Source organism: Dermochelys coriacea, chromosome 7 (genome assembly GCF_009764565.3).
Source record: "Dermochelys coriacea isolate rDerCor1 chromosome 7, rDerCor1.pri.v4, whole genome shotgun sequence".
NCBI classification, from domain to species: domain Eukaryota; kingdom Metazoa; phylum Chordata; order Testudines; family Dermochelyidae; genus Dermochelys; species Dermochelys coriacea.
Genome location: NC_050074.1, coordinates 9,500,375 through 9,524,046, shown reverse-complemented (window position 1 = coordinate 9,524,046; position 23,672 = coordinate 9,500,375). Strand labels below are relative to the sequence as shown.

At 43.3% G+C, this 23,672-nt stretch overlaps 1 protein-coding gene across 1 annotated transcript in view; it reads right to left on the bottom strand.

Moving 5' to 3' along the window:
• Window positions 1-8,397: 8,397 nt before the first annotated feature.
• MITF (melanocyte inducing transcription factor) overlaps window positions 8,398-23,672 on the bottom strand; it is a 169,675-nt gene continuing 154,400 nt past the window's right edge. Inside the window, 5 exon segments of the mRNA XM_038409976.2 lie at window positions 8,398-11,732; window positions 13,679-13,826; window positions 17,831-17,906; window positions 18,950-19,006; window positions 22,964-23,081. Of these exon segments, the coding sequence (XP_038265904.1) occupies window positions 11,352-11,732; window positions 13,679-13,826; window positions 17,831-17,906; window positions 18,950-19,006; window positions 22,964-23,081 (780 nt within the window). The 3' untranslated portion in view covers window positions 8,398-11,351.

Here is a 23,672-nt window from a genome sequence, read left to right as displayed (position 1 = left end):
GGGCTGGCTGAAACTAGTTAAAAGCTTCCCAGTCAGTCAGGAGGGTGTGCATGTCAGGAGCTGTAGGAGGAAGTTGTGCTGTTGGAGAGGCTGGGTAGTACAGGTACCATATCAGGCACAAGGAAGGAGGCCCTGAGGTATGGGGGAAGTGAGGGCTGCTGTGGGGGAAGTAGCCCAGGGAATTGTATGTGTCATGTTTCTAAAAGGTCAGCTACCATAGCTGATACTATTAGGGTCCCTGGGCTGGAACCCAGAGTAGGGGGTGGGCCCAGGCTCCCCCTCTCCCCCCACCTTTGCCCTCTGTTTAATCACTGAGACTGGGAGACAACAGGGACTGTGCAAGGAAAGATAACTTCTCCTCCCCTCCCTCACTGGCTTATGATGAAAATGGCTCAGTAGACAGTGACCCTTCTCTCTAGAGAAAGAAGGGTTATGTGGAGGGTCACAGTGAGCCTCTGAGGCTAGCGAAATCCACCAGGAACTGCGGGACCCACAGCGGCAAGGACAGAGCTTTGTCATAATACATACTGATGTAGCTAGCCTGAGCCACCATCCATGCCAACAAGGCCATCCTGCTATTGTTAATGAGCTAACGCGTGAGTAGCTAGCATGTCTACCCGAGCTGGGAATCACACCTCCCAGCTGCAGTGTAGACATACCCTTAAACTGTAAGCACTTTGGAATGGTGACTGTCTTTTCATTGTGTGCAGAGTGATTAGTACAATATGGGGCCAAACCCTGATAGGGGATCTAGGTATTGCAATACAGAGAACATAAATGATATTGTGTTTCCAATGACATTGTATCAATAGATTTCTCAGGTAATATTTGAATTAAAATAAAACAATACCTCAGATCCCACCACAACAACCTTTCCTCCATGACTAATTAGTTGTCTATATCACTAGAAACAATGTTCTGATTTGCACAGTCAGATTTCATCGCTGTGCATTGCCATGAGAACTGACCAGTGGAAAAGCAATAGCTATTACTTTCCCATTGATAGCTAGATTGTTTTTGGTATTTGCTCACAAGAACAAACCAATAGCTCCATCCATTAAGAGTGTTCTCATAACAATTGTTAATCTTTGGATATCAATGTTCACCAAACCTTAAAATAGAAGCTGGGTAAAGTTTTCAGTCTAATAGTTGATCCTCAAAGTTCGCTGGTGTTTGCATCCAGGATTTTAGTTCAAACCAATCTCTAGGGTAAACTAAGGTTTATAGGGCTCTGAGTTTATCAAGTGTCCACATTGGAAATAGGTTAATCTCCCACTCTGAAGCAGTTTTAGTTTTGCAATTTTGCAAAACCGAAACACGGGATAATTCAGATCCAGTTCTCATTTCTCCAATCCACTCCTGTAACAATGACTAGGTAGCTTGTGTGCTGACACCATTGCTTGTTACACTAATCGTAACTGACTTGTTCCTACCTTGTGTTTCTCTCGTCTGCTTGTTGTGTCCATTTGTTTCTTACCACATATATAGGTTGAGCATGCTTTGGTGCAGGGACCATCTTTTCCTTATTTACTGGTACAGTGCCTAGCACAAGGGTGTCCTGAACCTTGACTGGAGCTTCCAGGAATTAGTGCAACCCCAACTACCATTTGAGTGTAAGGGGAGGAGATAAATGGCTCTGATTTGACCTGTTTCCAGTTGAACTCAGAATGGAACATCCACACCCAGTGTTCTGATGCCATCATCTGGTATTTAACATTGGGTTTTTCACTCCATGATGTAAGGGGAAAACATGTAAAAATCACAATAATTCTTTGCACTACAGTAGCACCTAGGGGCCCCACTGATATCAGGGCACCATTGCGCTAAGTGACATACGCAAGACAGTCCTGAACCTGAAGAGGTTACATTCTAAAGCAGAGGTGGGCAAACTACGGCCCACGGGACCGTCGTGCCTGGCCCTTCAGCTCCCCACCAGAGAGGTTCAGGGGACAGGGAATGGTTGTGTGTGTGTGTGTGGATAAGTGTGGGAGTCCCAGGGGGCGTGTCAGGGGGCAGGGGTGTGGATAGGGGGTCAGGGGACGGGGGGGTTGGATAGGCATGGGAGTCCCAGGAGGCCTGTCAGGGGGATGGGGTTGTGTATAGGGGACAGGGAGTAGGGGGTGCAGTCCTGAGGGGCAGTTAGAGGTGGGGGTCCCGGGAGGGGACGGTTGGGGGACAAGGAGCAGGAGGGTTGGATGGGTTGGGGATTCTGAGGGGGGCAGTCAGGGGGTGAGAAGTGGGAGGAGGTGGATAGGGGTGGGAGTCAGGCTGTTTCCCTTGGGCTAAGAAGTTTGCCCACCCCCATTCTAAAGACTGGAAAGGGAATAGAGGCAGAGGGAGGAGAAGGGTTTGCCTAAAGTTGCCCAGCCAGTGAGTTACAGAGTTGGGAATAGGGCCCAGATCTCCTGATTCCCAATCCAGTGCCCTGAATCAGGCCATCATATATCACAACAGTGCACAATATCCAGCTATGAGGTAATTAAGATTGTGGCTGCAGCACTAGCAGAAATCCACCAGAGGGCAAAAGAAAAGGAACGTAAATGTAATGTGCGTCCTTTTATGACTAACAAATCTGGGAAGCAGAGAGTAGAAGCCTCGATGTTGCTTTTAATAAGTCAGGGGGTCTTTTTCAAACCATGCCTGTGAGTTTCTAGGGTATTGCAAAAAGAGTGAACTTCAAAACTGTTTGAAAAATGAGTATTCTGTGCTTTTAGACTCAGCTCTGCAAGCGGACGTTATCGCAATGAGGGAGCATGGGGGAGAGTGGCCCCTCGCCACCTATGTTTGGAGAAGTTCAGCTCAGGGATCACACAAGGCTTCTGTCTTCTGCTCAGCCTGGTGGTGGTGAGTCGGAGACCTGTGTCCAGATGTGCTGAGCCAGCCAAGCCCCCTCCCCACTCCAGCAGAGGCCTCTGCTCCAGCATCAGCGTCTAGAGCTTCCAGTGGGTAATCTCCCACAGATCAGTACCTTCACACCAGCCCAGAAAGGTAATGTGGCTAAACCTAGCAGGTCACAGCACCTTCTCTTAACTGGCCAAGGGAGAGCAAGGGATTAGAAGAGGTCTCGTTTTTTCTTAAATGTACCCCTGCCAATTTTTTTCCTGGAATCCTAAGAAAAAGACTTGTAAAAAGAACTGCAAGTCAGCATCAGCTCCTCCCGGTTCATCAGCCTGTTGGATGTTTGCTCATCAAAAGACAAGGAACCATTAGTTTGGATTACGAGGGCTGCTCACTGCAGAAAGAAATAAAGCTCAATAGTAACCACTGAAATAACGCCCAAGAAAACCACTAAATTAGAACACAAGAATGGCCATACTGGGGCAGACCAATGATCCATCTAGCCCACTGTCCTGCCTTCTTACAGTGGCCAATGCCAGATGCTTCAGAAGGAATGAACAGAACAGGGTAATTATTGCATTATCCACCCCATCATCTAGTTCCAGCTTATGGAAGTCAGAGGTTTACTGACACCCAGAGCATGGGGTTGCATCTCTGCCATCTTGGCTCACAGCCATTGATGGACCTATCCTCCATGAATGTACCTAGTTCTTGTTTGAACCCAGTTATACTTTTGGCCTTCACAACATCCCCTAGCAACAAATTCCACAGGTTTACCATGCGTTGTTTGAAGAAGTACTTCCTGATGTTTGTTTTAAAACTCCTCTATGACCTTTTTAATTTTACATGCCAGCAATCTGGCTCTATTTTGGTTTAGGTTGAGCCTATCCTTCCTGAATAGGCTCCTCCATTTTCAAAAGGATTCCCCAGTTCCTAATAAATCTAAACCCCTCCTCACTATGTTATCATCTAATCCAGGGGTGGGCAAACTTTTGGCCCAAGGGCCACATCGGGATTGCAAAACCATATGGAGGGGCGGGTAGGGAAGGCTCTGGCTCCCCAAACAATCTGGCCCCTGCCCCTATCCACCTCCTCCCACTTTTCACCTCGACTGCCCCCCTCAAAACCCCCAACCCATCCAACCCCCCCTACTCCTTGTCCCCTGACTTCCCCCTCCCAGGACCCCTCACTTCCACACCCCCTATCTAACCCCCCTGCTCCCTGTCCCCTATCCACATGCCCGCCCCCTGACAGGCCCCCCTGGACCTCACTCCTTATCCAACCCCCCTGTTCCCCATCTCCTGCCCACCCCACTCCCCAAGAACCTCCACCCCATCCAACCACCCCATCCCCTGCCTGCCCCCTAGGACCCTTTGCCCTTTATCTAACGCCCCCCCCCCGCTCCCTCCTTACCATGCCACTCAGAGCAGCAGGACTGGCTTATTGGAAAGCTTGGGAGGTGGGCAAGTGCAAGCGACACTGCCCACGTGGTGGCAACAAAAGGTGGACAGCAGGGGAGGGGCTGGGGGCTAGCCTCCCCGGCCGGGACCTCAAAGGCTGGGCCGGATGTGGCCCGCGGGCTGTAGTTTGCCCACCTCTGGTCTAATCCATGCATTGAGACCCTGCAGCTCTGCCTGTTTAACTGGTCCTGTGCATGGAACTCGGAGCGTTTCAGGGACTGCTACCGTGGAGGTCCTGGCCTAAATTTAGCCTCCATGACCCCTCTCCTACCTTTCCCTATGGCAGTGGTACCTACCACTATACCATGACCACTGGCTCCTTCTCAGCACTGCACATAAATCTGTCTAGATGTCTCAAGAGATCAGCAACCGTCACATCCGGCAAGCTAATTACCAGTTCTCCTGGTACCCATCTATATTTCTCATGACAGAATCCCCTAGTGCGGTGGTCCCCAAACTAGGGGGTGCGGAAGAATATTGGGGGAGGCTTGGGTCAGCCTCTGCAGGGGGCGGGGATGGATTGCCACCGAGCCCTGCTCTTCCCCCCAACCCCAGCTGCCTCAGCCCCTGGCTTGGCTGCGGCCCCGCCCCCAGCCATGGCCCCAGCTGCTGGTCCTGCCCCCAGCCATGGCCCCCTTACCCAGTCTGCACCAGCCACAGCTCCAGGGGCGAGGTATGGATAGCGGTAAGGGGGGGTGTGTGACATGAAAAGTTTAGGGACCACTGCCCTATTGCTATTACCTGTCTCATCCTAATAATTGGGGTTCCCTCCCATAGAGGCATCTCCTCAGTGTGAGGGAATACCATAACACCATCTGAAAGGAGGGTCCCAACTATGGAATTGTTTCCCTCCGCTCCAGTTTGATGTTCTCCTTCCCTGAGACTTTCATCCTCCTCAACAGCAGAGAGGCTGTCAGACTCTGGGTGGGACCACTCTCCTGCGTCCCAGCAAATCTCAACTGTCTCCCTTAGCTCCTCCAGTTCAGCCACTCTGAGCTCAAGAGCCCACATTTCCTGAGGGCCATGAGGTGCTTGCACTGAATGTACACCTATTCCACGTGTCCACAAGGCAGGGAATCATACATGCTGCATTCAGTGCAGTAGACTGCATAGCCCCCACTCTGCTGCTGGGCTTCTGCCTCCATTATTTTTACTCCTCCGTTTGGTTTTTATAGGGGAGGGGAAGATGTTAATTAGACCCAAAAAACACACTCTAAACTTAGGCTATCTGGTTCTCAACCTCCCCCTCTAAACTCTCTCGCAAAAAGTTTGCTAGCTCCTCTGGTTGCTTAGGAGCTGGCTTTTTAAACCCCTGTTCTTCTTGAATATCCCTGTCCCCTGGTTAATTGATCCTTAAGGGATTATGGATCAAAGCCTCGTTAAGTAGCTCTCAGCCTTGCCTATCAGGCCATGAGGCTCAGGACAGGGCTCCCCGACACAGACTGCACTATAAATTTCAGTCAAGCAGGCACACAGCAAGCAAGTCCTCAAACTGCAGACAACAAACTAACCCTAAGGGTTATGTAGTCACTCCTCCTTCACCAGTTTTCACCTTAAGAACTGGGCCCTAATCTCCAGTTTTATAGAAGACAATTACAACACTGTACAGTCATACGCTAAGCTCCTAGTGAAGACAACTGGAATTCAGGTCATCACATAGTCATATGCACGTATGCTGAGATGCAAACCTATGATCTTGTCCCTGCTACCCATCCATATTAGACAGGCCAAATCATTGCCCTTCAGATCAGGATTGAAGCTTCCTAAAGCTCACAGTGCTCACTCTGAAATGCTCTCTACACCACACTCATAGTAACAGCCTTTGTCTTGCGTGGTAGTGCATTTCTGCCCAGTATACAAAAAAGCATCACACAATGCTATAAGTGATTATACAGGCTTCAGATGCACAGATGAACTCACATTTGATAGGAATTCTAGTCCTGCAGTTAAAGCAGTGGCGTGGGACTCCGAAGAGTTGGATTAACCTCTGCTGTAGGCTTCCTTTGTAAGCCTAGGCCTATTGCTTCATCTCTGTGCTTCACTTACCCTTCTGCACAAGGGTACACTTGCTTTCTGCTGCTCTTAAAAATTAGGGGCCACATTTGCTGCTGGCAAAAGCCTCTGAAGTCAATGGAGGTAGGCCAGCAAAAGAGTGGCCCATAATCTTCAAGACAGTCATACATTTCAGTTGTAAGCCAGTGCACTCCATGGTATTAAGTCAAAACCCTTCTAATCAGAGGTCAGAAATTTTGGTCTGCCTAAGGATTGTAGACATGCTGTATCTAACACCAATTCAAGTACTGTATTGAATCCTTGAAGTAGTGGACTAAAGAATGCTAGTATAGGTGACAGAAGTTATAAAGGAACCTGACTTTTGCTCTTTAAATAGGGTGATATAAAAGAGGTTTTTTAAAAAAATTACATGCCTAGATAAACCAATGCATTCTATTCCTAAAGCCTAAGAATTTTCACAAATTTAGGCACAAACAATTACATTTCTTTGCAGTTTGAGGTGGCTTTAAGTAATTTCAAGTGGGATCTTTCCCACAAGCTAAGGGGCTTGTGGGAATGATGGATGCTCAAGGCTGACACACTTACAGCAAAGTCAACCTCACAACAATGAGGATGCAGCTGAACAGTGCAGGGAGGGATGGGATGTTAGGACAAAGATGTCGTGCTTCATGCTACAGACGAGGGGGAGCCCATTGTAGGGTGAAGTAATCAGAGCAATGAGCCAGGAAGACTATCTTTGCAGCTGTAGTTTGAATGGAGTTGAGGGGCAAAAGACAGCTGTCATCAGATTCCAAGAGGAGGATGTTCGTCTGTCGTGACCAGTTTTTTTTTTTATGCTTAGATTGTAAATTCTTCTGGGGAGGAAGGGTCTTTGTACTGTGTTAGGACAGTGCCTAGCACAATGGGGTCCTGCTCCATGACTGGGACTCTAGGCACTACTGCAATACAATAAATAATACAGAACAAAGGTTGCAATAACACAATAAGAATTAAAATCACTTATTACTGTCGCTTTAAAAACTTCGGCATAATCTGTCAGTGACTAAGTCACAAACGTGGCATGTACTGTTGAGAGCCTTAAAGACATTTACAACCAAGATTCACTTACACTGAACACAAGTGGCTTACACAGAGGATGTGAAAAACCAAATGCTTTAATCCATCTATGAAGAACAACAGTTCAAAGTATTTCATTGGATACATCACTATTGATCCATAATTTACAGTGCTATGGACCATACACAAATTATTGCTGCAGTCAACAGCAGGTGAATATCAACATTACAGTACCAAGCATCACAGCAAGAGGCAGTAATTAATGTCACCTTTTCAAGAAATATAGGTATTTTATATCATCAATATCTGCTTCTCCCCAGTGCATTTTATGTTAAAAAAAATCAATGTAAGTGCATTATTTTGTGCTTTGCTTTTTTTTTTTCCTTGTACACTTCCTATTTTCTTTTATAGGTTGCAGAGTTAATATTGCTATAGTTTAAAAACAATAAAGAACTTCATTATATTCTATACATTTATATTTGTTGCATGGTTTTGGCAAAGTGAGAATTGTTTGGTAATCCATTTCCCTGGCCAGCTAAGCCAGGCCTGGCTCACATTGTTGGCATGTGGGCCATACAGTCATTACAGATTGAAGCTTTGGGCAATAACTGTCCTAGGGCTGCTGCTCCATCTTGCTGATGCAATGTCTTGCCTCAAGCTGCTGACTCTTTGCCTGTCTGTAGTTACTCCACATGTAAAACACTAAGGGCCATATACTCCATGGTGCATGTACCGTAGAGACAATAAGAGCATCAGAACTTAACTGCCTGAAAAATCCATGCCTCCTAGTGGCGTACCAAATTAGAACACTCACATGCTTTCACGCAGAAGAGCTGCAATATCCAGAAATGGGGGTGCAATCTAAGGAAGCTTGGGAGGAGTTGAGGCAAAGGCAAAAGTTGAGTGTTATGTACAGCGTGCTATCTTGGAGATAAACTACCGACTACATACAGCATGACATGGCTGCTGGGGGCCATAGTAATGGTTATCCAGAGAAATCCAGATCTTGGTAAGGAATCATATTATTGTCAATTTCTAAGCACATGGGGACCATCTACAAATTGCACAAGGGCAGGGGATCAGGGTTTCATTTTAGTCCACACAGGGATCAAATAAGCATGATGCATATTTGCATACCCTACATCCAGGCCCCACTTCTATATGGATAACAGCGTGGTACCCAACACGGTATCCAGGTTGGGGCCATCTTGAATGGATTTTTCTGGTTACAACACCCAAATGACCTTGTGCATCCCATTTGTGGCTTTTGCTCACCCTTTTACTTTGAAGGGGCATATATGACCTTGCATTAGAGCTATCGCCACTCTTTTTCCTGCCATTTCCTTCATCTGTCACCATTAACATATTGCAACAAGAGCAAGTGACTGCATGCATAGTTGCTAAACTGTGGCACAGCTGCTGTGCAACGAGCCACCCAGGATACATGAGCATCTTAACTGCAGTGAAGATGGTGATGTGTTGCAATAAGGAATGCTGGAGACATACGTGCAGTGCCTCTGGGCCACAGTTTGGAAACCACTGGTCTAGCAGATATAAAAAACAGTCCAAAAAACGGGCTAGGAAGAACAGGCATTTGTTGTAACACTGTGGGCTGACTCTTGCCCCTCCCGAAAAGTGACAAATCTGGTGATTATCAAAGCTAATATACTCTTAGCTATTCAAACAGAAACAAAGAACTGCATAACTAACAGGTGAAAGCTATACAAATATAAGAAAATGTCAAGAATATAGACTCATAGAAGTGTAGGACTAGAAGGGACCTCGAGGGGTCATCTAGCCCAGTGCCCTGCACTCAAGGCAGGACTACATAGTAAACTAGACCAGTCTTCCATATCGACCACATAGGAGACTTCCCTCTCTAAGCCCCAATCCACCCCAAGTACCAGAATAGAAAGCAGCAGAGCTGATAATAGGCCCAGTCATGCACTCCCATTGTCAAACAAAAAACTCCTATTGGCTTCCATGAGAGCAGGACTGGGCCCCAGTGGTTTCAAGAATTTTTCATAACCAAAGGTATATGTGAAAGATGCAGCATCCATCAGTATGAACCTTCCATTAGAACTCCAGACGTTTTGTCCTCCATCTTTCATCATCACCACTATATTCACATTTGATTTCAGAATACTATTAAACAGCCATGACCAAGGTTTCTTGATCAAGTCTGCCACGTTGGCACTCAATCACTAAACAAGATTTTAATTTTTATATATTATACATATCTTTCCAGTGTAGCACAAAGAGAATGGGATGCTCTTGTTTTCTACAGAGGGCACCAGGCTACACTCCAATTTCCTATAACTATCACCCCAAAACTTCCTCCTATGCCACACTTCAGTCAGTGCTCGTCCAAGAAGACTACTACAACAATTTAAGGCACTTCATTCTGAACGAGATGCTTTTCTGACACATTTCAACTGTAGGCTGCTACCGAGAAATCCAGTCGGTCAGTCTGGCTCATAACACCATCTGTCATCTTTGTAAAACTTCTAGGTTTGATATAATACAATTGTAACTACTGTTATTGCATAGGACTACACTTGCGTAGATAATGCACCAAACTACTTTTACAACATTGTTGCAAGTTAAATTAATACAATGGCTATAAAGTAACAGTTATTTTAAGATACAGTAAATTTACTCTTTTAAACCAGCCATATTGCTGAAATAAAACACCAATTTAATTACTCTAGGGGCATATTATCTATATAGTTATTAGGCTTCAAAGTATATTACTATTCTTTCTATAACACTAAAAAATAAATATGTAATTTCATTTTCTCTACAGAGCTTTGTTTTGTTACCTAGTCTAAATTTGTACTACACCTTCAATTGTGTTTAAAAATATTTCCAAAGTGAGACTAATATACAAAATATTCTCAAAATCTCTCAATACATAGGATCCTGCATAAAAGCTTCCTTTCAAGTGTTTACAAAGAATGCAGAAAACCTCCAGTGAGTTTTAAACATGTCAAAAAATTGTTGCAATATTAAGAGGCATATCCTTATAAATGAAATACAACTATATTTAAAAACAAAACAAAAACATGAGGATAACTAAAGAATCCATGCAAATGAAAAACCTGTACAACACTTTAAAAAAAAAAAAAAAAGGCCAGTTAGAAATATACAACAAAATGTGCCCAGTTGATAAAATGTATTGAATTTTGTCTGAAAATGTATACCATCTTACAGTGCTCATCTGTTTTATTGTTGATAAACAATTCTAAGTCTCCTTTCCAAAATAAAAGCCTTTAAAGAAAAGCTTGAAGTAGGAGCAGAAGGGAAACCCTTTCAACTGAGAGTAAGAACACCACCACTCCAAGAAACTGAGACAGATTCATGCCTCCCTACACTCTCTCCTTCGTTTCTAGCATCATCATCAGGAACATTTCATATTAGAATCAACAATTAGTATGTGTTAACGCTAGTTTTATTATTATTATTAAAGTAGAATAGTAATTTATTTTAAATATCTTGTGATATAAAGACTAAACTAAGTTTGAAGGATACTGTATCTTTAAGGCAGCACTATTAAATCAACACAACATGGTTACAAAGTGGATATTTTTGGTTTCTTCACATTCTCTCTCTTTTTTTTTTTTAAGCTTTACATTTAGTTTCCAAGTAAATAACTTGTAAGTTTCCCCTGAATAGAAACAGACTGTTTTGATTTGTAATTCTATTGCTTTGAGTAGATTTGACCAGTTCAAAGTTCTTGGTGAATCCAGTTCACAAATACTGTACATGCATTGTACAATATTTTGGAGGCATTGGTACTTTTAAAATAGAATATACAAGTCTTTTCACAAAATTCAAAAAATATATATAATATATATACTGGGCTATTGATGAAGCAAAAGTAGATTAATATTAAAAGAAAATCAAAAAACCCTAAAAATGTAAATTATTTAATCTACTGATTAAGAAATGAAGCAGTTTATGAGAGGCCATGCCAATTATCTGCTAACAAGCATGATCAGTATCTTCCATGCTCATGCTGCTTCTTCTGCTACTTGTTTTTGAAGCTCCAGGAGACACTGAGGAAAGGAGTGGGTCAGTAACTCCTACAGGGGAGAGAGTATCGTCCATCAAAATATCTTCCAGTTTGGATCCCACTTTTGTGGGGACACTGTAGGTTCCTAGGTTATCGTTGAAAGTTATGGTACCATCAGTAAGATCAAGGGTAGTCGTGCAAGATAAATCTGAGTGGTGCTGCAATACGTCTTGGTTGCAGTTGTCAATGACAGGTTCTTGCTTGATGACCCGGTTTACCACATCTGGTGAGCAAAGGCCTGTTGATGGGACAAGAGAAAGTCCGTGTGCTCGAGCCTGCATCTCAAGTTCCTGTAAAGAAGGCAACAGACACAAATAAAAGCTGAAAGCAAAGATGAAGTGTAATGCTGTTGATACATCTTTGATGTACAATTTCCGATGGACACTTATAAACTGCATCACCCTCTCAGCAACTCCCATCTCACTACGAGAGCAACAACTGCCGCAAGAATTGGACTTGATATAGCTATCATACTCCTCTCCTGAACTTCCTCCACCCAAGATCACTACTTAAATAATATTCTCTCAATTAAAAGTCTGCAGAGGGTCAATGGTGGCAAACCACTGCCAGACTTTTCCTGGAGAACCATCTCATTGCCAAAAACAAATTTCACAGGCAACATGATCAAGATGTCTTCAAGCACACCAGCAACTTAAGTTCTCAATGGATATCCAGATCAGCAGTGCTGACAGCAACCACAGCAAAGTCTTACAGAACAGAGCCATGACAGTTACACTACATCTTTTTGTGTTATTTAAATCCGTAACTACCATAAATAGAGCCACCAAAATAAAATGTGGTAATAACTGTGAAGTCCTGCTATTCATAGGGGAAACTGAGGAGCTCTCCAGGAAAAAGACACCATCATCATAGTTTTCAGAGTAGCAGCTGTGTTAGTCTGTATTCGCAAAAAGAAAAGGAGTACTTGTGGCACCTTAGAGACTAACAAATTTATTAGAGCATAAGCTTTCATGAGCTACAGCTCACTTCATCGGATGCATTTGGTGGAAAACACATCATCATCATAGTATATTTCTTCCTCTGGTGAAAATCCCCCTGGCTTTCATCAGTGCATTGCTTAATTTACTGTTCAATGTATTTTTACTAGATATGCAGCCATTGACTGGCTCTCCCTGCAGCAGCTCAGTACGAGACACAAAGGGGATGCACAAAGCAGGGAAGTAGAGCTGCCAGCCTGGTGGCTTTCAAGGGATGGTGCTGCAGAACAAGGCTGGTATCTTGTTCCCCCCTTTGCCTCCAAGCCCCACTAAGCGCACTCTGTGCAGAGCAGCAGCTGAGAGGTTCCTGCAGACTACCAGGGAGGAGGCTTTTAATGTAGCATCATTCCCTTCTCCCTTGCAGAGGACAGGGAGACAACCTTGCATGGAGGACTCCTGCTATCTGCAGATCTCTGGGACAGTCTGTGCCTGGCGTTTGCAGACCATTATTCCACTTGACTGCTCTGTTTAGGAAGCAGTGTCATGTGAGAGGAAAACCATTAGCAGTCTTGAGTCAAAAAGCATTTGAACTAACATGACCATATTGACAATTGCTCCATATAGAATATGGCACCTTGGGCCTCATTCTGCTCTTACTGGAGTCAATGGCAAATCTTTCTCTGCCTTCAATAAGAGCAGGACTGGACTCATCTGTATCTACAATCTAATAATGTGCAATGTAGTTTGCTCTCACCACACAACTTGAAGCACTGCAGAGACATACTAAACTACAAATGTTTTACAAAAAGGCTACAGAATTATCTGCTATCCAGAAGCGTCTCACTTTTTAAAGGTTTCAGAGTAGCAGCCGTGTTAGTCTGTATTCGCAAAAAGAAAAGGAGTACTTGTGGCACCTTAGAGACTAACAAATTTATTAGAGCATAAGCTTTCGAGAGCTACAGCTCACTTCATTGGATGCATCCGATGAAGTGAGCTGTAGCTCACGAAAGCTTATGCTCTAATAAATTTGTTAGTCTCTAAGGTGCCACAAGTACTCCTTTTCTTTTCACTTTTTAAAGTTCCTCCTACAACATAGCTTGTCTCCTCTGGTAACTGGAGGACCAAGAACTCTACAAGTTCATCTCTACATTAATGATAGATATTGCAGGACCAGCAATATGGCTCCCTCTAAGTTACATAGTAAGCTGGCATTTCCTTGTAGAAAATAGATGTGAATGATATACATACATAGATACATACAACTGTTAAATGCATTCATAATGTATTTATCAGCAAACCTGTATTCTGAGCAATAGATGTCTATTGGCATGTTCTAGTTTCTTCTGCCTGTTCTCAAGTTCTTTTGTGCGTTGTTGTTCTCTCTGCAGTTTGCGGATATAGTCCACCGACGCTTTTAAAATAGTGCCCTTATTCCAGCGCATGTCCCTATAAAAGTAGTGTTGGGAAAAAAATCAACCTCTCACCCAAGCACACTGATCACTAACTCCCCTGCTAAAGCGTAGAGCAGAGCTGCAGTGACGTTTAACAGCACAAGTTACACTGCACCTGACAGAATTATAGTATTATAAACTATCGACTTTGAAAAGAGCTGTGTGTAATACACTAGAGGGAGCCGGAGGGAATTCATTAGCAGGCAGTCTACTGTATGGGATTCGGATTCACATAATTACTGAAGAGGACACATGCTCACCATTGCTTTCTCATGGGAATGAAACTGCAGGGATGGGAAATTACAGTATTCAAGGATTCGAGTTTCGCATAGATCTCATTCCCTAGGGAATTAGTGCCAAGGGACAGAATGGCTAAAGATGAGAGGACTCACTTGGCTTTCAGTGACATCTGTGAGGCTGCTTGACTACCTCCCATCGTACCCCGCCTCTGAGTGAGCAATGCTGGATTTCAGCTTTGATCTTTGAACAACATAGTTAAACTCCCATTCGCTAATGGCCAACTCTAGCCCTGGACTGCAAAGACGTGTTACTAACTGGGAGAAAAGGGCATGGGAGCCTTGGACACCCTAGGCCCTCTTGAGCCACTAACACACCCACTCAGAGGCTACATCTACATTTACAGCACCGTGTAAAGTACAGGCCCTACACATGTCGTTGCACACAGCAGGGAAAGGCAGACTGCATCCACACTTGTCACTGCAGTGGATAGCTAGACAAAGCAGGGAAAGGCTCTGGCAGGGAAGAGCCTTCCCTCTGGCCAGAGCCTTTCCCTACTGCCTCCCGGCTGTCAGGCCCTTTCCCCACTACAAAAGCCTTTCATTGTGGCGGGGAAAGGCTCCAGCAACAATGAGGCAGCGGGACACTACGCTATCAAAAACAGCAGTAAGGATGTGGGCAGCATTGCTTGGATGTGTAGAAAGCCACGTAGGGTATAAACCTTGGGGGTTCAGGAGTGCAGGACATTTTACTTTACTCACTTCAGCCACACCATCTACATTGCTGTTTATACCCTTGCCAGGTGGGTGTGTAGCGTCTGCACGCTACACGCCGCCACAGGCGTAGACAGAGCCAGGGTGACCTGCTCCACACTAGCTGGTGCACGATGGGCCAAAGGGAAGTGATCTGCTGATTAGGGGGTGTGGTGAACCCTCCAGCCAGCCAACACACAGAATATGTGTGTTAGCTAAGAGTGCCTTCTACTCCTTTGCTCGTGAGAGAGTGCACGCACAAACAGCCTCCCCTGTGGAATCCTACCTTGACTGGAAAGACACTAGAATTAAAAGGTTTCATTGGGAAGTATCTGGTCCCATTTGCACTGATTAGAGTCCACTTTTTCCTAGTAGGGTCTTATCATACAATCACACAATTAAAATGTATACACAGTAGCAAGGCTCAGATCTAACATGTCACAGAATCTCACGCACGACTGATGATGCAACTGAGGGTGCATTTTCCAGGGATTCCTTAGTAGGCAAGGAGGAAGAGACACGTTGTGTAATGTGCGGGACAAAGACCCAGTAATAGTGCTGGGAGGAAATGTTTTTATTTTTTTTTAAACTGTTAAAGAGACAGACAAGTATATTTTAAAACTATTCAGCTTGGTGTGCGCATCCTTTACGAACTTCAGCATACTGATTTGCTCTTCTGATTAATATTGCAATCACTTGGTCTCAAGCAATATATTGAACTACTTGATAAATGCTTACGTAGCTAATGCCCTGCTTTATTTACTTACTCCATGGCACTGAGACACTTATGAAGAGAGAAATATAGAACATTATTTTCAGTCTTCAGGATAGCAAAAGCAAATGAGCTATCTCTAGATTATTCCATCTCTGTATCAAGAATGTAAACAGAGTGAACTGTGAACCGACCAATTCTTTCTCGGTGATCATTCATGAAGAATCAAGAATTGTTGTGTATAGTGAGTTTTTGTGGCAATGTAAAATGGATATAGGTCATAGTCTCAAGAGATATGGATTAATCAAGTTACTCCATCAATTTTCCTCTGGAGGGAACAATAACTTCCCAGTTTTGATACTAGCATATACTGATAAAGCTTTGTTGCTAATGGAGAGCAGAAGAGATTTCAAAATACAAATGGCCCAAATCCTGCACTCCTTGGATAAAGTGCCTGCTCACTTCCATCACACCAACTGGAGTTTGGTCAAGACACCAGGATTAACACCTTCACCCGTATGAAAAATGCGCCGGGATCATTAATGAGTCCATACGGTCAGATCTTTGCTTTATGTACAGCGATCTCAACGCAAGGACAAGCCTATTTCAGGAATGGCAGCCACCCCAAGGATCTCTCTTTCTAAATGGGCTGACCAGGAATTGAGGCAAGTGCCTACTCTTCAGGTTCACATCCATTTGCTGAACGGGGCTTCGATCTAGGGGAATACACTGGCAGTGTTCACAATTAAGTCATTTCGGTAAGAAGTGTACCTCACAATACTCTTCTAAAAATTGCAAGAGACACTGAATAAGGGATTCTTTACATGGAGACATTGATCGGCATAGTTACTGCTGAAAAAACTATTCTACGATAGCTATTCCAGAATAGCTCCCTGTGTGGACACACATCCAGAATAGATACTTCTAATCTGGAATTGCTATTCTTCTGAAGTAATTATTCTGGAATAAAATCACTTATTTGGGAGTAGTGTCCACATGGAGGATTTTTTGCAGAACAGCCATGGCAGTCCGTTTTCCCCCATGTAGACAAGGCCTAATTAATGTCTCTGGCACCTGGTCCTCGCAAGAAGGTTAGGATATATGGATTGCTTGAAGGCATTGTAGTGGAATGTGAACATATTTTAACCCCCCTGCCCAAGCCCATCATGACAGTACTTATGTGGGTTTGCCCTTTTGTGGATGGTGGAGAATCAGCATGTCAAGGTAAGATTTAGGTCTACTGGAACATGGAAAGCATCTGGCTCAGCTCAGTAGCCAGCAGGAATCCTGTTCTGGGTTCTGCATCATAGACCAGGAACTCCCAATTCATGTACTAGAACAGGAGGCAAGCACCAGCCTTGTTTCCATTTTTTTTTTTTTAAACTTGAGAGGACTATCCACTTGGGAGCATTATTATTTTCCATTTGAATTGCCGTACCAATCAAAGAAATGGTCCACTTGGTCCAGTATCTTATCCCATAGTAGCCAGAATCAGAGGAAGAAGATCTAAAACCTCCACAGAGAACAGTTATGTGTCAACATGCCAGTAGGAAAGTCTCCTCCTACCCAAGGCAGTTAGTGTGAAGCAAATGATCCGACATCCACTGAATCAATGGTAATACTCCCACTGACTTCAATGGACACGGATTCAACCCTTTCATGATTGGCTTTCGTCCTGGAACATGAAGGTTTCATATCCTTTATATATTTGTATCCTAGTTATGATAAATTAACTACAGTAAATTACTTAATCAAGCTACTTCTGCATGGACATGCAAGCCTGGGCATGTTTATGGCAAGTTCGTAGTCAATGATGTGGAGAACTGGAACAAAGCAACATTTTTTTTTTCCTGTTTTTTGAAAGGGTGGGGCAGTACACTGGGTGCTCGCTGACACAACTGCTGCCAAGTTCCTGCAGGCCAGACTAGTGCTTCTGCAAAGGTGAACTCATTGCCTGATACGGTTCATTAAGATATATCATCTACACAATTTTCCAGGGGATCAAACAAAAATTAGTCAAAATCTTTAAAGATTTCATTTGCTGTGAAGAGACTCTGTGGTGTGGCCTTACAGCGGTTTACACAGGGAAATTAGTGAACAATAAACTAGGGTGTGAATTTCAAGCACACTAGCTACTCCATGCTAACTGTCTACATGGAGTCTTTTACTGGGTGCCCAGAGTGGTTTAGCTTAATATACTCCCAAAGTATAGTAAGCTACTGAGCACAAAGGCACTCTTAAGACATTTAAACAAAAATTCACACATCATCATTACCGAAGAGACAGTACCATACTTACGGGTCATTTGATTTTGGTATCAACGTGCCTAATTCTTTAATGCGATCGTTAATATTAAATCTTCTCCTTCGTTCAACTTCAGGAAAATAAAGAAATACACATTAGTAAAAATAATGCTTTCTGCTTACAGAACGCAATCCCTTTAATTTAAAGATTTCAAAAACACTTTATGCTTTATACTTATATACATGAATACTTGATACACCACTTAAGCTTTATAATATACTTGTGATACAGGTAAGTCTTATACCCACTTTTCAACTGGATAGATTAGGACACAGAAGCTGAGTGATTTGTCCAAGGACATCCAGTTTGTCAGTGGAGAGGCAGAAAATAATCCAAGGTTCTGAATCCCAGTCTCATTCTTTAATACTTTACCATACTTCCTCAAAACACTGCATGATCCAATCTAAAAATTTTAAACCATACTGTGCCATCAAGGAGACGTCGCTATTGAAACCAGTAGGGAGTTTTACTTTCTAACCAGAGACATGAGATTAGATCATTTCTAAAAACAAGAAACAAAGGATCCTAAAGTGTCCTTTTAGAATTTTAAAGTTAGTAAAACACATGTATTCATGGTTGGTAAATACAAAAGTATGCTCCTTAAAAAAAAATAGATATCCTTCTACTTATGCACACAAGTTTAAAGAAGAGATACATGATTTGATTGTATACATTACATTTTAATTTAAAACCACAAATTTTTTTCCTAGTAAAATTTTGTATGGTGTATTTGTCAAAGGCAATTGGCCAAAGTCTATTCTCAGTTATACCGCTGCTGGTGAAACCACTTTGAATTCAGAATTTGGATCATAGTCTCATAAGTTTATAAAACTGTTCTCAAATAGTTGTTTTAAAAATATTGTTTTAAATTCAATAGCAGGTTTACGCAATCAATATGAGAGAATTTGAGATATTCAATCTGTGGCTATAACCAATAATAAAGTGGTGTAAGGACTGCACAGTAAGCCACCCAAAGCTTTAAGCAGCCTGCATTCCAATGCCTTTTTAAAAACAATTAAATACTTAATAATCCTCTGTGTACCTTACTCCTCACTGTGGGTCATCAACTAAAATATTAAGGAAATATTGTATACTGAGCATAATCAAACTTACTTAAATTGTGATTATCTTTCTTCTGCCTCTCTTTAGCCAGCGCCCTTGCTTCTGACTCTGTAGGGAAAATACACGCTGTGCACGTGAATGAAGTCATTAGAATTTTGGAAAGTCAAGGAGGCCAACACAGCAATTTATAAAGCACATACATATTTCTGACATCATTTATCTTATCACTAGGGATAGGCCTCACTACGGAGACCATACTGACACAGCTACATCACTATAGTTTTGCCGACATAACCGCATCCAGCGTTTCTCAAACTGGCGGTCCCGACCCAAAAGGGGATCACAAAGCTATTGCATGGGGGTCGTCAGATCACAACAAATATTGTGATAATCTTTAGATCCTTTGCTCAGGTTACCATACTTCAACTTCCCAAATAGAACACACTGCCGGGGGGAAGGAAGCTGGAAGGGGGGCGGGTACAGCAGCTGCCAGTGTCTGGCTACCCAGCACTGAAGACCGTGCTGCTGCCAGAAGTAAGGGTGGCAATACCATATTGTTGCTTTACACTTTTTGAGAGGCTTCAGTGCCTTTGACTGCAGGGATAATGATCACATGCTTTATTTAATGCTCCTATGAGTATGTACAGTAATTTGCTATCACTTTTTTGGGGGGCGGGGGAGGATCATCAGAGCCTGAAATACTTTCAAAAAGAGAGGCTCAGCCAAAAAAAGTCTGAGAACCCTTGGCGTAGAGGAGGCCTACAGAAACAGAAAGGGTTTTTCCATCCATGTGGAAATCCCACCTCCCCAAAATGATAACTATGCCGATGGAAGCAATATTCCATTGACACAGCTGTGCCTATATTGGGGTTATGTCATCATAACTGAATCAGTCAGGGATGTATTTTTTGCACCCCGATTGACATTGCTAGGTCAAACTAACTTAGACCAAGACTAAGAAAAGAGAAGGGACCTATTTCAGCAGGGTACCTAAGCACAATGCTAAGACACAACATGCTCACAGCAGTGCAAGAATTATCCAAGCATTATAGAAAAAAAAATTTCACTTCTTCAGGAGTTTTAGAAGAAATAGGTGAAATCCATCCCCAAGTAAAATACATTGACTGCACGGGAGTTACAACAGGGAAGAAGTTAACCCAAAAGTTCTACAGAGGCATCTGCATAGCCACCTAGAAAGAGGGTGAGATTCTTTCACTGGATTTGAACATCTCAGCCCTACTGTGCAGACAAGCAAAGGGTTTAAATCCCACAAGGAAAGGTGGTGTGAAAAATATGCTTAAAAACACTTTAGATCTGCAATTACACATATTCCTGTTGCAGTACAAATAACTGTACTCATCACATGGGAACACAATACAAAACAAGTAAGAAGCAGCTCTACCACAGAACATCATGATGTGTTTTCCTGCACACAGAAAAGGGACTATGATGTTCTCACCAGGGGAGAAAGTAAAATGCAGTTCTTACTGGTACAGGGCTGCTCTGGCCCCCCCGGAAGGGCATGGCCTCGAGTGGAAGGGGTGGGGTTGGGGGGGCGGGTCAGTGTACCCCTGCCAGTCCATCTGCGCTCCCTGACCCGCACCGCCTGGGGCTCCAGCGGTGATTTAAAGGGTCCAGGGCTCCTGCCAGCGCTGATGCAGTAGCAGCAGCTGGAGCCCCGGGCCCTTTTAAATTGCGGCCCTGGGGCAGCTACTTCTTTTGCCCCTGCCCCCCACCACCAGCAGCAGCCGCCTGGGAGGAGGGGGCAAAAGGGGCAGCTGCCCTTTGAGGCCCTCCCCCCCAATTGGTGACCCTGCAGGTAGGACCTGGCAGGGCAGCCAATCAGGGGCGCAAAAAGGGCAGTGAGTGATGTTAAAATGCTGGCATGGCAGCACTTTAAAGTCAGCGGTATGGGCCAGTACTGACAGCTACATTTTACCAGTACGCCCTTACTTTCACCCCTGTTCTCACTATCAGGGTACTTCCAGATTTCAGTTATGGGAGAACAAAAGGCTTTTCTACCCTGAGGATGCAGAGATCAGAATTCAGTTTGTGTGTTCACACTGGGGACACAAAATCCACGTTTACAGCAACTGATGTCCTCAAGAAAACACTACTTTCTGATTTGATCTGATACTCCCCCATCCCACACGACATCAAGACAATTGCTTTTTAAAGGGAAATTCTTCAGATGCTTCCATATTTTTATATGCATTTTGGTACCACACAAGATGGGAAGCATGGTCCACACACAGGAAGCTAGTCCCTGCATATGACCTGCTAGCACATGTTCTGACATCTCTGCTCTTACAGTACGTAAACCATTGCTCTGAACTACCCCCATCTAAGGGATGGCTGTGGCAGGGAGACTGCCTGGAATTAGGTCGACTCTTATCTTGACTTCACACCCCATCTGAAAGAGCATTCCTTATTCACAGATTTTTTTTTACTTTACATCCCAAGTCTTACACAACCTTGTACTGTGCATCTGCCAGTCAGGCTGGTTTCCTATGTATTCCCTCGGGCTGTGTGCTTAGCTTTCATCCAGAGGCTCAGCTAACTTTCCACCATTGTGGAACATCCTGCACCTGGTTGCTATGGTCTGCAATCAGACTACCTTTTTTTAAGGATCTCTACACCTCGACTGCAATCCTAATGGCCTTCCAAGGCAAGCGACCATTTTAGCAGCCACAACTGCCTTGAGAGAAGCATTGCTTTGTTTGTGTGGCGTGACCACATGTCAGAAAGCAAATGGTGCCAATGCCTCGGCGCTGGCAAAGAGGTAGGACTCCCTCCAGAAGAGTCAACACATGCAGAACTGTTCCAGGAGTATATTTAAGCTCGCTGCCGCCCAACATCTGTGTTTTAGTTCAGTTAGCTTGCGAGCTTGCAGGATGCCAACCTAGTAAATAGGTAAGAATGTAGGCAGCCAAGAAACTATGCCTCTGGCATGTCCGCTGAAGGTTGCGTCCCCAAATACCTGATCGTTCTTAGAGTATGTCTCTTGTTAAGAAGAATTGTTCATGTGCTTAAAGCCAGTTTTACATGTGCATAAGGTGTACTTAACAAGAGGGCAGAGCTATCCCTTAATTGTGGTTAGCGGTTATTCTGACTCATTCCCAAAATGAAAGTGAAACTAAGACAATAAGAATGCCTCAAAGAATGCCAGCTTTCCCTTCTCTAAAATGCACCCAGAGTCTTAAAGCTTCACTCTAGTTTGCTTCTGTATACATCTGTATTTTAAACAGTGGAATAAGTTTTTGGGTTGTTTTTTAAACTCTTGACTTTTTTAAATATATGTTCTTTTCCTTGGAGCTAAAATGGAAAGTGATTTTATCAATTTATTACTTCCTAATGCATCTAAATGTTTGGGACCAGAGCACTGTTCATCTATAAGGAAAGGCTGTTGTAGGACTTAGGTGATGAGATTCTTGGAAGATTCTTAATCTTTATTATGATATTAAATGAGTAAATATCCATTCATTCCGCAATACCTGGCCACCTAACTGCAGCAGCAAGGGGTAAATTGACACTTGTTAGAAATCCCACATTCCTAGCCTGACAGTATTACAAATTATTTTCTTATCCTTAATAATCACCCCCATTGACAGAGTCACTACATACAGTATTCTTCTCCGTGAAGTCTCCCGAGAAGCATCATGTTAATTCAAGTCGCTATTACACCTATAGCCGGAGGAGCATATAAATAGATCCAATCTAGAGAGTAGCTGTGTAAGAGATGCAAAGAGCTTCCTATCTTTTAAATGCTACAGGGTTTTACTCTGCAGGTTGATTATGAAAACCCTTGGATTTCCACACATTATGGTACTGTCCTTGTTTGTTACGAAGCAAACTGATTACATATCTATAGAAAGGAAACTAACCCCATTGTTAACATCACCCCTCTTGTGCTATGTAGTAGAAGCTAACAGGCCTGCTAGGAAATGCACAGCGAAGTGGAGAATCGAGAACCACCAAATTTCCCTTTGCAGAACTGAATTTTCAAAAACATCTCTTAAAAAAGTAAACCCTCGTTTCAAGTGATAACGTTTTAAGATCATTTACCTGTGAGCTCCCTTTTTATATTGGGAAGATTAGCTGGACACGAGTTGCTGATGTTCAGTCCTGAAGGAGGCATGCCTTGGTTGCCATAAAGGTCAATCAAATTGCCAGATACAGGTAACTGGAAAAAATAAAAGGGAGAAAGGTCACTTGCTGTGTCCCATCTGAAACACTTGAACAAAGCCAATGTTTGCTAAGAAATCTGTTCTCGGCTCCATGTGCAAACTAATGAAACTGGGCCTGGACGTGAAAAGTAGTTACTCTGGGAGAATGCTGCAATCCTTTCTCAAAGGCAAGATCCCTAGAGACACAGAAAGCAAAGGATGATACAGAATATATAGACAATACCATTTTTAATACAGACAAAACACAAGGAAGGCAAGGAACTTCATTCTCCAGGCTACAAAGGACCTCTGCATAAGAAATAAGTAGATTTTTCATAACTTATGATATTGTTCCTGTAGAGTTAGTTTTAAAAAAACTGAGTATACTTGTATTGGGTGGAAAAAGGAAAAAAGCCTTTAAAGTTTAAATGTAACCATAAGAGGGAGCCCAAACTCTCCCATACATGTTAAAGAGTGACACTGCCTAACAGAAATGAATTACATGTTCATGTAACATGGACTTGTTTAAGCCAACTGTATTTAGTTGATCTGAGAGCTCCCTGCATAGTACAGACCTAGCTTGATTTGGGATTTTCCTGTTCTAACAT